Source organism: Lepisosteus platostomus, chromosome 28 (assembly GCF_059453375.1).
Source record: "Lepisosteus platostomus isolate fLepPlt1 chromosome 28, fLepPlt1.hap1, whole genome shotgun sequence".
Classification (NCBI taxonomy): Eukaryota; Metazoa; Chordata; class Actinopteri; order Semionotiformes; family Lepisosteidae; genus Lepisosteus; species Lepisosteus platostomus.
Genome location: NC_142638.1, coordinates 5443090 through 5458090, shown reverse-complemented (window position 1 = coordinate 5458090; position 15001 = coordinate 5443090). Strand labels below are relative to the sequence as shown.

At 48.2% G+C, this 15001-nt stretch overlaps 1 protein-coding gene across 2 annotated transcripts; it reads right to left on the bottom strand.

Annotated features, from left to right (window-relative positions):
- Nucleotides 1-2419: 2419 nt before the first annotated feature.
- On the bottom strand, nt 2420-13729 carry dhx58 (DEXH (Asp-Glu-X-His) box polypeptide 58). Of its 2 annotated transcripts, none has more exons than XM_088622580.1 (13): nt 13576-13729; nt 12965-13169; nt 12170-12374; nt 11099-11289; nt 10303-10419; nt 9463-9589; nt 8507-8698; nt 7824-8080; nt 7131-7280; nt 6132-6293; nt 5400-5590; nt 4971-5064; nt 2420-4350 (listed from the first exon to the last, which is right to left on the bottom strand). In XM_088622580.1, the coding sequence occupies exons 2-13, from the start codon at nt 13130-13132 to the stop codon at nt 4159-4161; spliced, it is 2046 nt and encodes a 681-aa protein (XP_088478706.1). In that variant the 5' UTR covers nt 13133-13169; nt 13576-13729; the 3' UTR covers nt 2420-4158. The 2 variants fall into 2 exon arrangements, with proteins under 2 accessions (XP_088478706.1, XP_088478705.1); XM_088622579.1 differs by having other exon boundaries at nt 12965-13150; nt 13576-13727.
- Between the last annotated feature and the right edge of the window lie 1272 nt (nt 13730-15001).

Here is a 15001-nt window from a genome sequence, read left to right as displayed (position 1 = left end):
ATGTGAAGCAGAATAAAGAAGTTTCTGCTTCATGGTGGCAACAGTCAGTTCTTTTGCTTCGGCACGAGCTAGTCTGTGGGTGTTAGAGTCGGAGCCAAATAGTTCAACAGACGTCCACACTGACAACAGCTCCCACTTTGTGGCTTAATTTGAGGAATGCCGCAAGGTAGCCCAGAGATAATATCCCTCGGTGGCACAGCTCGTTAATTAATTAAGAATGGGCTTTCATGTCATCGTGTCATTTGGCCACCTGCAGGCCTTTTTCTGCCACAGCCCCGCTCACTGCAACATTGACTGAGTAGAAGTTCAGAGGGCCTCTGAGTGCGAGCCGGGGACTGGGCTTGATGCAGCCTGTCAAACGAGCAACGTCCACGAGCTCTTCAGCAATCTGGTCCGTTTCTTTCCAGATCCAGCCAAGTCGTTCTTCTATTATTAAAGACGGTGCTGCCTTATTGCTCCTTGTCATTAGGAAAATCTGGATTGCATTTCAGCTAGCAGTCCTGTGACAACCCCGTGAGACTGGTGGACCTGAGTGCGCTGAGTCCGCTGACTAATCAGATGAGCACTGAAAGCCCACAGAATAACTGAACAACTTTGCAGAAGTGCACATTTTATTCCCCTTTTTCAAAGTCCTGCTGCAATTGCCACATGCAATACATGTATGTAGAGACACACTCTGTAAGAAATAAGAAAGGTTATTTACTTATTTAATTCTAACTATAAGAATAATTACAAACAAGAAGAAGCCATTTGGTCCATCAAGCTCGTTTGCTTGCCATTAATTAACTGATCCAAGGATCTCCTCCTGCTGAGACATGAAAGAAGCCAGGGTATCAGTTTCCACATTAGGGCTGGGCAGCTTGTTCCATTCTCCCACAACCCTTTGTGTAAAGAAGTGCCAACCATTCTCAGTTCTAGAGCAGGCAGGAAAGGGGTGGAATTTGAAAGAAGCCGACATGTGAATGAATGAAGTGATGTCAAACCGATCCGACCCTGCTGAAGGAAGTGGAAGTGCTTTGGTTAATAGTTATAAATAAAGCATAAAAATTGCGTCAAGAGTGTCACTCAGGCTGCGGGTGCGTTATACTCGCCAAGCCCAGCGAACACACGAACGAGTTAAACAGGCATCACGGCAAAGCTCAAACAATTCCCTTAAAAGACCCCAAACGAGCTTGTTAGCGCGGCTCCTTCATTATTAATTGCGGTACAGCTGTTCCTCTGGCGCGCTCAAAGGCTGGGGCCCGTCTTAAGAGCACTCGTTGAATCTGCGGCTTGACAAACACGGACTCTGCGCCACAGAGAGAAGACAAAGCGGTGGTTTCAGGCTGATTAATAACAACACGCAATGAAAGACCAAATGAAATCTCAATCACGGAGCGACGCCTGAACACAAAAAAAAAAAAACCCCAACAGAAATGTACAGCACGTCCTCGGTTATAATTAATTTTTGCAGATGGGCAAATTAAGTGTCGCGAGAATAGCTTCAAAAACAAACAAAACATGCAAATGTTCGTGACGAGACTCCTGCGACGTTAACACATTACAGCGCCGATACATGCTGTGTGTTCCGAGTAGGATTACTATACTGTGGGACAGATATTTTGCAATTGTTCAACAAAGTGAAAAGCCAGCTTCAGTCAAACCGCTGATTAAAATCTTCCTACAACAGCATAAATAATAGGAAAAAGAAACATCTGAAAAAGGGCATACATAGCGACAGGAGGAGGGCAGATCAGAGGCCTACTGAGCACCTACAACTGCCCTTGGAGCGGGGACAGCAGTTAACCCCCTCGTGTTAAATATCAGCTTCAATCTGAAACGCTTAACTGACAGCTGAAACCACAGTTCAGAGGTCAGACCACCCCTTCAGCCGCATGGTCACCATAATATCACGGTCCAGAAACTCCATTCTTGTTGTTTGTCATCTTTGTGCATCAGGGCCGATCGATCTGGTGTTCCCTCCTTACTCCAGAGTTGACAGTGAAGCAGGGAGGCCTGTCCAGGATCTACCACAACTCAGGCGAGAAAGTGTTTGTGCTGCGTTATAGAAGCCAGGCTCTCAAAGAGCAGAAGTCCACCACCACATGGGTCAACATGAAAAGCATGAGGGGTCAGCATGAAGCCCATTTGATGCTACGTCTTCATCAGTCTGGCCTTAAAGTCCTTTTTCTGTCCCCTGGCCCACTGACCATGACTAGTTAGGGAAACAAGGCAGACTTGTTTTTGGGAGTTGGTCCCAGGACATCAATTCTTTTTGCATGTTTCACCCAGTACAACGTAGGATCCTGCCATTATAACCTTGAGCTCTCTTGGGAATGAGGTACTCTATTTCAGTCTTTTGGCCTGTGTATTAGTTTACTCAGTTCTGACTAACCAGTGCTCTCGATAACAGCCTGTCAATACCCACAGAAAACAACTCTTTTGATTATGTTTAATGAGACAAAAAAAAACTTTATTCAGTTCTCTATAAGGAATAAACAATTTAAAACATATAAATGAACCAGACATCTGAAAAAAACAAAACAAAATACAGAATAAAACACGGAATTAGTTTCCCCATTTGGTCACTCCAGTTACACTAAACAACACTGCCATCTAGAGGTAAAATGAGTCAACTAAGTACCTGATGTAATTCAGTACAAATGTTTGCATTTCTCTAAAGGGAAATTAAAGTGCATTTGTGAGCAGCAGTGTTTTAGTAACTATGTTCAACATACGTTTCCTAAAACAGTACAGAGATGACAGGAATGTTGAATTAAAAAATCTATGCATAACCTAAAACCTGCACTGATTTGTACGTGCAGCAGGCATTGTGACTGAAAGGATCACCTTCAACCCGAATCCATGTGCTGCTTTTAAAGAACTGCTGACTAAATCCTGGAACACAGACGCCTTTGAGCTAAAAAAGCTTAGCATGCAGGATTGTGGCCTTAGAAAGACAACAACAGAGACCTTGGGCACAGACAATGCAGGTGCACTAACCTGACCAAGGGCATTGGTATGTGTAATACAATATCGCACGCTGATGATACACAACTGCTCGTCTTCATCAAGTCTATACCATGGTCAGCAGCTTATCTGGTTTACACTTTCTCACTATTGCAACACACAGAGGACTGCTTTGGAGCAGATCTTGAAAAACAACTGACACACAAGACCTCTAGGATCTCAGAGTCCTTGCAGTGCAGAAAGTCGTTTACCCAAGAAATATTGTGTGCTGAAAAGGCAACAGTAAAAAAAAAAAAGCCAGTTTTCACTGAAAAGGAAATGACACTCTGCGGTTACAAATTACACACTACCGTCTTAGGAGAAGATGAGCAAAAAAAAGTGTTGCACACACGATCCCCTGTCATCCATTATTATAGGCCCTCTTTTGAGAACATTTTCTGTTCTGCTCAGTAAAAGCCCTGCCTGCAAATCAGTGGTTTTCCCAAAACAGGCCCTCCCTCCATGTGCAACTTGAATTAAAAAAAAGACTGGGAGCTCTGAAGTCAAAATAAAAAAAACAACAAGACAGATTGAGTCTGGTCTGCACTGGGTCACTTATCATTTGAAAGGAACTGCCAGGCTGTGATTAAGACATGTCAGTTCATTTCTTTAGCTCTGCCTTGTCCGTCTCAATAATTACGTTCAGTAATTTTCCAGAAAAATAAGTACATTGGTGACAGCCAAATTAAAGCGTTTCTTCAGAGACTTGAATACCGGGAAAGAGGAGAAGAGAGGACTGGAAAGGCACTTTCTGAAAGGGCAACTGTAATTAATGCCAGTATTCAAACTGTGAGCCTCAGGGATGCTTCTTTATCCACGAGCCAGTATTCAGCACTCCACCGAACACGCGGAGCTGTGCAGTTCATTAAAATAATCGGCTGGAAAATTTCATGGGATAGTCCCACCACCCTAGCAAGAGCAGAGATAAAACCTGGTTCAAGGGGCACTGAAGGAGGCTGCAGTATTTCATTGATCCTACATCTGGCGAGCAGGACATCCACAAAGCCCTGAACTCAAAAACGGGTCTTTGACAACAAGGACAGAATTCAAGCCCAAGCACTTTCTCTATATGTAAAAATAGAAAGGCATCTCTGTCGCACATGTGTAAAACAGAATCCATGGTGTGAACAATTTAAGAGGATTAAAATCTGAGGGGCTTTGTGAATGGTGTTAGGCCAAGTCACCCAGGGAGTCGGAGAACTTTCTCTCGCAGTACTTGATGTAGTCAAACTCGTCCATGCTGAAGGGGGCGTCTTTCCACTGCTTCTTGGAGAAGCGTCCGTCGGGGGTCTCCATGACGAAGTTTTTGATGGACAGATTGGGCAGAATCACTCCCTTAAAGATCATCTCCATGCCCCACTCCTGCGCGGCGAGAAATAAGCACACACTTAGATCACGGGACTGTTTTGGGAAGCACACACCACATTCACGCGGATGCGGATGAGATCAGCCATTCTGCCCGGCCTATCGGAAAGGCTGTAGTGGAGAAATGATTTTCCCTTCCAAGTTTCTTGGGAACTCGCAGGGCTTGGGAGTGCACTTCTGTGGGAGCTCTTCCGAAATGGCTTGATGGAATTCCTCAGACCGCTCCTGACAACCATGGCCCAGAAGGATGAGTCAGTGCACAGGTCTCTACAGCTGATGGGGCAGATGACTGCAGGGGGGTGAGGAGGTAGGCCTTGCAGGGGCTTTAAACTTGACTTTGCTGAGGGCAATACAGTTCCGCATTACGTGCTACTGTCTGCATTTTCAGTACAAGTGCACAAAAGCATGTCCACCCGCATCCTGTACCTCTGCAACACTTGAATCCCTTTTCTTGGATAATTAAGATACAAGCAATCAACTCAGCAACTGCCCAAGCACTGGGGGAATATCCAGTCTCAGCCCAGGCCAGCTCCCCCACTCTGTGGGTACACTGCCCAGTCTCAGCCCAGGCCAGCTCCCCCAGTGTGAGGGTATAAGGTGGGCACAGCTGTACTTACCTGGCCACAACCAGCGCAGCTAATTGCACAGCCCGGCTCCCAGTCTTCAAACGTCCGTGGAAGGATGACCTTTCCGCCCTTTTGGTAGTAGTACCTGAAAAGCCAGCAGGGAAAAAAAATGACAGTTTTAACAGTGACAGAGCCATCGCCGCGTCGGCTGGGCCCAGCCATATCAAAACGAGCACCCCAGAACTGTCCCTTTCGTAACACAAACATCAGGCTGCTTGACCAGGTCTTTGCCTGACCCACAAAGTACAAACAGATGCCTTTGTCTGAAGGCTGGTCGCTAAATAGAGTGCATATAGGGTTTCAGCGCCACAGGTGAAAAACCAGGGCAACAACAGAACGGAAACACGCATCAGAGATTAGGGGGTAAGGGGATGCTGGAGATTCAGGCAGAGGAAGAACGAACAGAGAATCTTCGCTCACTCGAACAGGGGGTTGACCACGACGTGGTGGTTGTTCTCGATGACCTGCAGGTCGTTGCCGTGGCAAACCGCGGTGTTGCAGCGGCGGCAGTGCAGGCGCACGTCGGCCGGCCCGTAGCGGCTCCTCTTGCCCTCCGCCTTCTCCTTCGCCAGGTGGCGAGCGATGACCGCCTCCTTCTGCAGCTCCCGGATCTGAAACGGCAAGACCGGTGTCAGTGCAACTGTGGGACCGTGCTCCTGAGATCGCCAACGATCCCGCTCAAAATGACTGATCTCTAGTCAAAGTAACTTTATGAGTTCTGTATGCTTAGCCAATGGAATAATAATGGGAAATGATTCTATCACCTTTATAGTCAATGCAATCATATTCAACAGTGGGAACTAGAAAGGTCAGGGCTCAGGACTTGGAACCAGAAAGGCTGTGGGTTCAAATCCCAGGCGTGACACTGCTGTTGTACCGCTTGACCGACTTCACCCAAATTGTCACAGGCTGTATAAATGGGTGCAAATAAAGTGTAGGCCAAATAAGCCAGTATTTACAGTAAGAGTAATTAAAAAACTCCTCTTGTGCCGGAGGCCTTACAAGCACCATACTTGAGGAAGTAGTGGCAGCAGGAGGAGGAGCATTAGAAGATCAGTCATCTAGCAGGTTAATGTGGGGTAACTCTGAGGACTGGAAGTCAGGGCGCCTGGCATGAAGCCAGCGGAGTGGTCAGGCTGCAGAGTGACGCACCTTGAGCATGTACTCGCGGGGGGGCATGCGCTGCACCTCGTCGATGGCCCTCTCCATCAGCCCCTCCAGGTACTCGTTGGTCTTCTCCCTCCTCAGCTCCCGCCCGCCCTGTGGTGCCACCACCGAGTACACGCTGGCCTCGGCCCGGGCACGCCCGCTGGCCTGGGAACACCGGAGAGAGGGAGCGTGACCAAAACCGGAATCTGGGGTGAACATGCATACTCCACGCAGAAGGTGTCCCGGTGCCACAGCCCAAAACCTATGAAAAAGCAGCACTAACTGCCACTCCATGACTGCACCTTATGTGCATATAATAATAGGGCCTCCTAAGTGGCTCAGTTTGTAACGCCACACAAACCTTACAGTTTATGCAGTTTAGGTTGAGCTCTATGAGTCTGGATCCTGTGCAACCGGGACTGATGTGCAACTAGCTGAGTGAGATTAGTCAGTCAAGGCTCTCTCTCGGCTCTTAGTGACACAGCAAGCCCTGTAGCGTCCCTCCTGCGTGCAGTCTGTATGTTCTCCCTGTTGGTTTCCTCCCACAGTCCAAACATAGTGATAAGTTAATTATAATTAAGAATAATTGCTTACACTTATATAGCACTTTCCTGGACGCTCCACTCAAAGCGCTTTACAGGTAATGGGGAGCCCCTCCACCACCACCAGTGTGCAGCCCCACCTGGGTGATGCGACAGGGGCCATAGTGCGCCAGAACGCTCCCCACACACCAGCTCTCAGCGGGTTAATTGGCTTCTGTGAAAACTGGCCCTGGTGTGAGTGTGTGTGCCTGTATCTGTGTGTGCCCTGCGATGGACTGGCGTCCCACCCAGGGTGGACCCTGCCTTGCACCCGTTGCTTGCTGGGATAGACTTCATCTCCCTTGCGACCCTGAACTAGATGAAGCAGTTACAAAACGGCTAATCGAGCCACAGCTCCTTTTCACTCTGCTCTCTTGTGCCAAGATGCGCATGAGGTGCCCAGCCCCTGTGGTGTGCCCACCTGTTTCATGGCGATCTCATTGGTGATGAGGCCATAGCGGACCACCAGGTTACACTCGGGGATGTCCAGGCCCTCCTCAGCCACGCTGGTGGAAATCAGCAAGTTCAGCTCGCCGTCCCGGAACCGCTGGATAGTCTCCTGTTGCTTCCGCTGCAAAGAGCACAGGCGGACCCGAGTCATAACCCGCTGAAGCAAAGCCCTGCGCTGACCGAAGGGAAAAGCTTTAGTGTGGAACAGAGAAATACAATGGGAAGCTGAAGTATTCCGAACCCTCGGTTCCAAAACATTTCGGCTACGTCCGGCTGAAGCACATCTTTGGGATCGGCAAAGAAGCAAACCAGAGGATGCAAATCAAATGGAGAGTCTGGGAAAGTGGGGAACAGAAAGCACTACTTTACGCAAAGAGTGGTGAGGGTCTGGAACAAGCTACCATGCTGAACTGAACGCTGAGCCTCACACTCCTGGTTTCCATTCCAGTTGCATGAGATCCTCAGATCAAATAGCCACCAGCCATCAAAGGAGGTACCGCCTGCCTTTTAACTTCCTGGCTTTCGAGAAAGCTGTGGAGGGTGGCCCAGTCCACCGAAGACAAGAGGTGTCGCGGTTCCAGAGGATGACGAGACCTCTGTGTCTGTCGCAATCGCGCCGATGCCAGCCCAGTGGGGGCTCCAGCTGGCAGCTCGTGTGGGGTACCTGCGTCATGTGGCCCGCCTGGTTGCTGACCCCGGCCCCGGTGAGGATGGCGGCCCGGATGCCGGCCTGCTGCAGTTGCGGGTTGGAGGAGACCCAGCTGTCCAGGCAGCGGGTGCTGGTGCGGGTCTTGGAGAAGAGGATCCCGCGCGACTTCCCCTGAGCCCCGAACTGGTCCAGCAGGGTCCGCTCCAGCACAGCCAGGCGCGGGTTCTCAAAACACCGCTGGGCAGCCAGGCGCTGCAGCTCCGTCTCACTATCTGGGCATGAAAACACAACCGGGCACATGGCAATCAAGCACACACCCAGGTGCCTGGCTGTCAGACTCCTCGGACTGGATGAGCGCATACGAGGCACGTTTATTGAAGGTGAAGCTGAACAGCAGCTCATCTGTAACTACAAGCAATACCTTCACAGCTTCCCTAAATCAATATTTTTTGCATGGAAATAGGAGTTCTTATTTCTGGAGCCTGCTACCAGCAAGCTGTTTTTAACCAGACCACAGATTTTCATCATTTGAAGTTGCCCCCAACAGTTCAGCTTCTCGGTTTGTTCACTCCGATCTGTAAAAAGGATGTGTTTTTGTACTGTCTGACTCCAAGAAGGCCAAGTGAGCAGAAGGTTGTGGTGTTTTGGCGGAAGGGTACAAAGTCGGGGGCAGCGAAGGCTACGGAGGGGAAACTCACTCTGGAAGAGTGCGAACAGGAAGCGGTCGGTGTGGTCCAGGCCAGTGCGGGTGGCCCTCTGCACGCTGTAGAAGTCCTCCAGCACGGTCAAGGCATCGACCATGCGCACGGTGTCGTTGATCAGCAGCGAGTCGTTGTACTTGCGCAGGTGCAGGGCGCACTGACTCATCTGCCTGTTCCCCTCTTCCGCGCCTGCAGGGAGACAAAGTCATGGCAACTGCCTGAAACTGCTCCAGCCTGCTCCGCCACTGTCCTTTCTCTGTTCTGACATCAGTACTGACCAGCCCCAGTGCCTAAAGAGCCATCTACCAGTCATACAGGACATGGCTTGACCAGCTCCTGCAGGGCACGGCTTGACCAGGCCCTGCAGGGCACGGCTTGACCAGGCCCTGCAGGGCACGGCTTGACCAGGCCCTGCAGGGCACGGCTTGACCAGGCCCTGCAGGGCACGGCTTCACCAGGCCCTGCAGTACAGATCTTGACCAGCCCCTGCAGGACAGATCTTGACCAGCCCTTACAGCGCAGGTTCCCAGTCCTGGTCCTAGAGGCCCACACATCTGCTGTTTTTTATTCCAGCCCTGCTTAATTACCTTAATGAAACCTTAACTAACAAGGCGCTGGAGTGGATCATTTGCAAGTTTCTTTTTCTACTGAAAAAAATTGTTTATGAAATACCATAGTTAAAAGGTAAACTGCAACAAGTTTAAGAACTGAAATCAATCCCGACTCAAACTGAGCTTATTTTCAATTCTTCTTGTCCAGTTTTAATATAATATTTTGGGGATGGTTCCTTAGGGGACCTGGCAACACCCTCTCTGCCCCATCCTTGTTCCATTTAACTGGATTCACTGTCGGAGAACACTGGTGGAAACTGGAGTTCTCAGCTGATACTTTCTGAAAGAAATGTCTCGAGTGCAGCTGCAGAAAGAAACGGCTGAGATGTGCCCCCTGCTCACCTCTCTTCTCCAGCAGCACCACCTCCTGCTCGTACTCCTGAGTGCCAAACGTCCGGCTGATCCCTTCAGCATCCATGTAGTTGTGAATCTGCCTCATCATCTCCTTCAGCTTGTCCCCAAAGGGGTCCTAGGATAACCAAAGAGGTCAGCCCTCACTGACTGACACTGTCCCATCAGCTACAGCTAGAGGTCGATCACAAATGGCTGGAGACAACCGTTAAAAATAAACCAGCCATTTCTATTAAAATGTGGCGAGCACGTCACATGGGCAGCATGTGGTGCAGTGCTCAGCATCCCTGTCTCACAGTGCTGGGTTCAATTCTGGAGCTTAGGGCACTGTCTATGTGGAGTTTGCAAGTTCTCCCTGCGTTTCCTCCCATAGTTTAAAGACATACAGGTAGGCTCGTTGGCTTCTGGGAAAAGTGGCTCTGGTGTGAGCTTGTTTGAGCCTGCTGTGGACTAGCGCCCTGTTTAGGTGTGCATCCTGCTTTGTGCCAGCTGCTTGTGGGGACAGTCTCTGACTCCCCTGCAACCCTGTATTAGATTAAGTGGTTAAAAAAATGGAGGGATGGAGCAAGCATATCACATAACTGTAGGAAGCTGGGGCTGCTCTCAGAAGCACAGATGGGAGGAAAGTGAAGCCTCAGTAGAAGTCCACACAAATAGAGACCATATGAACTCCACATAGACAGACACCCAACTCTTGAACTGAGCCTAAGTATCCTGAAGCTGTGGGGTAGCAAGGGTTTCATGATCTGTCAGTAGTACAGTTAGGTACAGGTGTGATTCTCATGGGAAGCTCTTCACCCGCAGCTCATGTGAAACAGTAGAGTCACCCACCAGCAGTCGCGGATTGACGATGTCGTACTGCTTTCTCGGCTTGGGGACTTTCGCTTGCAGCTCTTTGTGGTGCACTTTCGAGGAGACGATGGCCGCCGCGTCAAGGTTCGCACAGATCTGCCGATGCAAACAGCACATCAGAGAGATGACAATCAGAGTCACAACACCTCACTTGGTACTGAAGAGACACGGATCGCTGTTTCCTCTCAAAAATGCCTCCTATTTTGTGTCCAAAAACCAGATTATTTGGTTTCAGTTTATTGGGGAGAGAAAATGTTCAACTTAGGGGAGACTGCATTCACTGACTTGAGGCTATGCAATCATTTGTACAACCTTTTTAAATTAACTGGAAAGAAAAACTGAAAATGTGCTCATAGTGTACTGTGTACTGTAAGCTGTAAAAAGAATTCCTCTCCACTGTCTGCAGCGCTAATGAGAAAATAAAAACAAACAAGGAGCCTAATGAACTGGAGATCTTGTCCCGCTGTCTCCTTAAAGAGACAAACATAGCTGGGCAATTTGCTCCAGATGTGTACAGACCCATGTCTTCTGTGCCGATGTTTCCTGCTTCTGAATCTGTCTCACTAGCTGCACAGCTCGGTGTGTGATGCACCGTACCTGTTGTGTGTGCATCTGTCTGGGGCCAATGTCCGTGTGTGTGCTTGTGCACGAGGATTCCCATGTGCATCGCACTTTGAATCTGGGAGCTTCTCTTTCTGTCGGTGCGATTCAGGGCAAGTGCACTCCGGCAAGCCTGTGTTCAGGAGAGGGTCCGGGTGTCAGGAGAGGCACAGACCTGCAGCACGTGCTCCATGGCTCCCTCAAAGGTCTTGGCCCCTCCGGTCCCTGGGGAGGCAGTGAGACCGAGCACCTGAGGCAAGTCCCCCTGCCTCTGCAGCTTCATGGCGAGGAAGCACTCCATGATCTTATTGTACACAGCATCCTTGTGGGTGTGGTGGCACTCGTCGAAGATGAGGAGCGTGAAGTCTGCCACAGGGAAGAGGGCAAGGTTAGGGAGGCTCATGGTACTCTGGGTCTCTCAGAGGAGCCAGGCAGGTCATTGCACACTAGAAATGACAGGAATTGACATGCTCTTCTAGGTATACACTATACTGGGAAAGCTAAGGTTGCTGCTGGAAGAGGTGTTAGTGGGGCCAGTAGGGGGTGGTCACCCTGCGGTCTGTGTGAATCCTACTGTCCCAGTATAGTGATGGGGACACTCTACTGTAAAAAGGCACCCTTACTTCTGATGAGGTCCTGACTCTCTGTGGTTATTAAAAATCCCAGGGCGTTCCTTGAAAAGAGTAGGGGTGTAACCCCGGTGTCCTGGCCAACTTTCCTATTGGCCCTTACCAATCATGGCCTCCTAATAATCCCCATTTATGAACTGACTTCATCACTCTGTTCTCCTCCCCACTGAGAGCTGGTGTGTGGGGAGAGGACTGGTGCAGTCTGGCTGTTGTTACATCATGCAGGTGGGGCTGCACATCACCCCTGTAAAGCGTGTTGACCGTCCAGAAAGGTCCTCAACACATTAAGTATAATCCTAGATTACTTGATGTTTACAGATCAACCTCTAAAACATGTTCCTGGGAAATCTTATAAGATTCTGCGATAAGACACATCACTGCTGCCTTCATTGTGCTTGTTCCTTTTATTGAGCTGCATGCTGCTGCACTGGTTCAAAACAAAAATTTAACTATTCTGAAAACTTTTGTTGGGAAACACCTTTCTAGGTGCAGACTTTATTGGCTGGTCTGTCTGCCACCTTGTTTAAGATGCTGAACACTGATCAAATGAAGATCAGCTACTGTTTCTGGGCACCTGAGGACATTCCAACTACCTGCTGCTGAGCTAAACGCTGTACCTGTGAGCTTCACATGCTTCTCCTCCTCCGTGTTCTTCAGGGCGTTCTCCAGGATCTGGGCTGTGCAGATGATGATGTCATTGTCCTGCACCACTTTGGCAAAGAAATCCTTCTGGTCGGAGTCTCCGCTGATGTGCGCGATGGCGTAGGAATTCCCCAGGAAAGGCTGGAATTCCTTGTTGTAATGCTGGTCCACCAGGTGCACCTGCACCAAAGGGAAAGATGTGGGATTTGGGACAGGTTCCGTTTCCCTGGCATTGAAAGAGCACAGCTCACATGTTCTGTGTTAACAATGGACCTTACAATCATGAGAACTCCAGAAGCTGCTAACAAAGTACAGTATTTGTTATCCACGTACAGTACAGTATTTTACTCTTCCTAAAATAAATCTGAGCACTAATTATCCCAGTGACATGCTGAAAAAACAGTATTAAATTCAGATGATTGCCCATTTAATCCAAATAATCTCTCATTTTTTCCAGTGAAATGAAGTCGTATTCACATTACAACAACCAGGCTGTAAACACTTCAGTTTAAATCCGATCTACTGCTGTAGATCTGTGCTGCATTTGAAACACTCCCCCTCTTTCCATAACAGACTTCTGATTTATACCTCTAAGTGCTTAAACTAGTTTCCATGATAATCTATTTTATATCACATTCAGTCTTCTTTCAAGTCAAAGTTACCGACTGCAGGTAAGGTTAACAGAGCTTCACTGACAACGCTGCTCAGCGCCGCAGCCTGTTTGTTCAGCTGGATCCATGGTTCTCAAACATGGCAGATTGGGGCCTTACCTTGTTGACCAGGACAGCCACCTTCGCCCTGGGCTTTGTCTGCAGGTGTCTCTTGGTCACATACACCGCCGCCCTGGTCTTCCCCCCTCCAGTGGGGAGCCATATGATAATGTTCTTTCCCTCCAGAGCCATCTGGACCACCTCCTCCTGATAGCTGTACAGGTTCATCGCCACCAAGCTGAAGAGCTTGAAGACAAGACAGATACTTCTCTTCATCAGCGATGCTCAGCTCACACAGCAAAGAAAGCTGGCAGTGTTTCTTCTGTGTCTCATCTTCCTCGATTCCTCCTTTCCTTTTTATGCTGTGATTCTCTCTTCTGATGTACCACAAAGTTTAAATTATCCAGAGTAACATAACCCGAAATCCCAATTGATCATCTGTGTTTAACTACCTGTAAGCTCACCTACAGCTATGCAAGCTTATTTTCAATATTATGACCCACTCAGCAAGAACTGGTACTTCCTGTTATGCCCCTTACTTCACAAGCACATGATCCATTAAGAGCACAGAGACATTTGACACAGAACATAAAGCCACTGCCTCAAAAACAAAAAGCCTCAAAAACAAAAAGACATGCATATGCAGGTGTAGAATTTTGTTTTTCACTCACCAAGAATTGGAACCTCTCTTCCTTGCCACACAGAACTCGTCTCTGAAGCAGCTGTCGCAGTGCCCGAGCTCAGCAATGTGATCCGCCTCCTCTTACCTTTAAATACTCAGCTCTCGGAGTCGAGAGCAGAAATCGAAACTGAAGCAACACTCCAAACAAGGGCCTCCCTGAGGGAGTATGTGGAAGGACAGCACGAGGCCTACTCTGGAAATGACAGCCAGGAAAGCCAGGATATAGACAAGCAGCCTAAAAGCACTGAATCCACTCACACAGCTTTGACAGTACTGCACTTGAGTTGGCTCCTTTTGTTTCCCCATTACCACTGGTCTCTAAATTCAGTTAGAATTTTCTTTCTGTTCAGATAATGGTATCGTTTCTTATTCCACAGCACAGACACAGTTCAGAAGGCAAAACTGTATTTACAGGGTTGCAGTCTGGGCACCCCCCTCAGAGGAGCCCTGCTCAATGAGGTAACGAAAAGGAAACCGATGGCCCAGGCCTGCAGCAGAAGTCCCCAGCGTCTCACTGAGAGCAACTCTTCAGCAAAACAAAATCACAGCCGCAGCAGCTGATAGAAAAGAAACCGAAAGGGAGAAGATATGGACCTGGAGGTCCCAGCACACACTTTAAACAAATCTCAAACTAGCCGTTTCTCCCTTTTGTTTATCCCACTGACAGGAAACTGAGAAACATTTACAGGAAGCACAGTGAATATTATTATTACCTCACTATTATCTTATTACGATCACAGAAAAATCTGCCAAACCACACAACATATTTCAAACAGTCTCCTGTCTGCCCCTAGTGCTCCATGAATCACTAACAAATGTAAATAATCAAATATCTGGATAAAAACCAACTTAATTACTCAAAGGCAAGTTAAACCATTTTCTAGAATGTTTTTGGCACCCAGTAGAACACAAGTGCCAAACACCAGACCCGCTTTCCATTTCGAAGTACTCTGCAATTTTAAGTACTTAACACATCTAATTCCATGTATTAAATAAAACAATCACCATAGCCACAAATTAACTTTAAGTTGTATAACTGTAATCATAGCTTTTTAAAATTCATTTTTAGCAACAATAAAACAGCACGTCCCTTCATAGCATCACCTTAATTATTCGTAATCCAAACCTGCAATTTCTGCATTACTTTTCACAGCAGTGTGCACCTCAAACTGTTCATCTGTTGGGCTTTTCCAAGGTGTGATGGCTCAGTTAGAAGTCAGCAGTGATTTATTTTAATTCAGCTGCACTTGCACAAAGAGCAAATCCTGTGCCTGCATCCGCATCCAAAGGAACAGGAAATAAAATCTCAACTTTTCTAACTTTAATTTCAATTTTGCCATTCATTTTGCAATTCTTTCAAGTCATCATTTTGCGTTATTTGCGCAGATACGAAGCAAAGCAAAAGCAAACTCTGG

What these genes read in the sequence shown, in the direction of transcription:
- dhx58 (XM_088622580.1), bottom strand. Translation starts at nt 13,132, where the DNA reads ATGAACCTGTACAGCTATCAGGAGGAGGTGGTCCAGATGGCTCTGGAG. An exon ending in CCTGTTCGCACTCTTCCAGA is followed by an intron (nt 8,081 to 8,506) that starts GTGAGTTTCCCC and finishes TTTCATGCCCAG; the next exon opens with ATAGTGAGACGGAGCTGCAG. An exon ending in ATGAGATCGCCATGAAACAG is followed by an intron (nt 6,294 to 7,130) that starts GTGGGCACACCA and finishes CGGTGTTCCCAG; the next exon opens with GCCAGCGGGCGTGCCCGGGC.